A 415-nucleotide genomic window follows, 5' to 3' on the forward strand; every position below is an offset into this window, starting at 1 on the left:
CATAGGAAAACAGATTTATGTATATATTGTTGACTAAAATCAGATGTAGGTGATAAAAAAAGAAAAAAATGCTAGCAGTAGAAATATTCAATTTAATCACAAGATAGAAAATATTCTAGATTAATTATTGTGCACTGTTATAAATCTAATTAATTGCTTAATGGTTATCTTGCATTCTTGATCAATTAATTACCAATAGTATGCATTAGATAGCTAAGTAATGTGATTTGATAAAGAGTGAATCATTTTAATTTTGGAAATTCTATTCCAGACCATATTGGAGATGCTACTATTCAAATACAGATGCCATCATTTATGTTGTTGATTCAGCGGACAGAGATAGAATAGGTATCTCAAAGCAGGAGTTGGTGTCTATGTTAGAGGTAAGTGAGATATAAAGAACTCATAAGCACTC

At 29.2% G+C, this 415-nt stretch overlaps 1 protein-coding gene across 1 annotated transcript in view; it reads left to right on the top strand.

Annotated features, from left to right (window-relative positions):
• LOC119589090 (ADP-ribosylation factor-like protein 1) overlaps positions 1-415 on the top strand; it is a 17139-nt gene that overhangs the window by 7687 nt on the left and 9037 nt on the right. The window contains exon 3 of the mRNA XM_037937666.1: positions 272-383. Within this exon, the coding sequence (XP_037793594.1) occupies positions 272-383 (112 nt within the window). The remainder of the gene's footprint in view (positions 1-271; positions 384-415) is intronic.

The sequence above is a fragment of the Penaeus monodon genome, chromosome 25, assembly GCF_015228065.2.
Source record: "Penaeus monodon isolate SGIC_2016 chromosome 25, NSTDA_Pmon_1, whole genome shotgun sequence".
Classification (NCBI taxonomy): Eukaryota; Metazoa; Arthropoda; class Malacostraca; order Decapoda; family Penaeidae; genus Penaeus; species Penaeus monodon.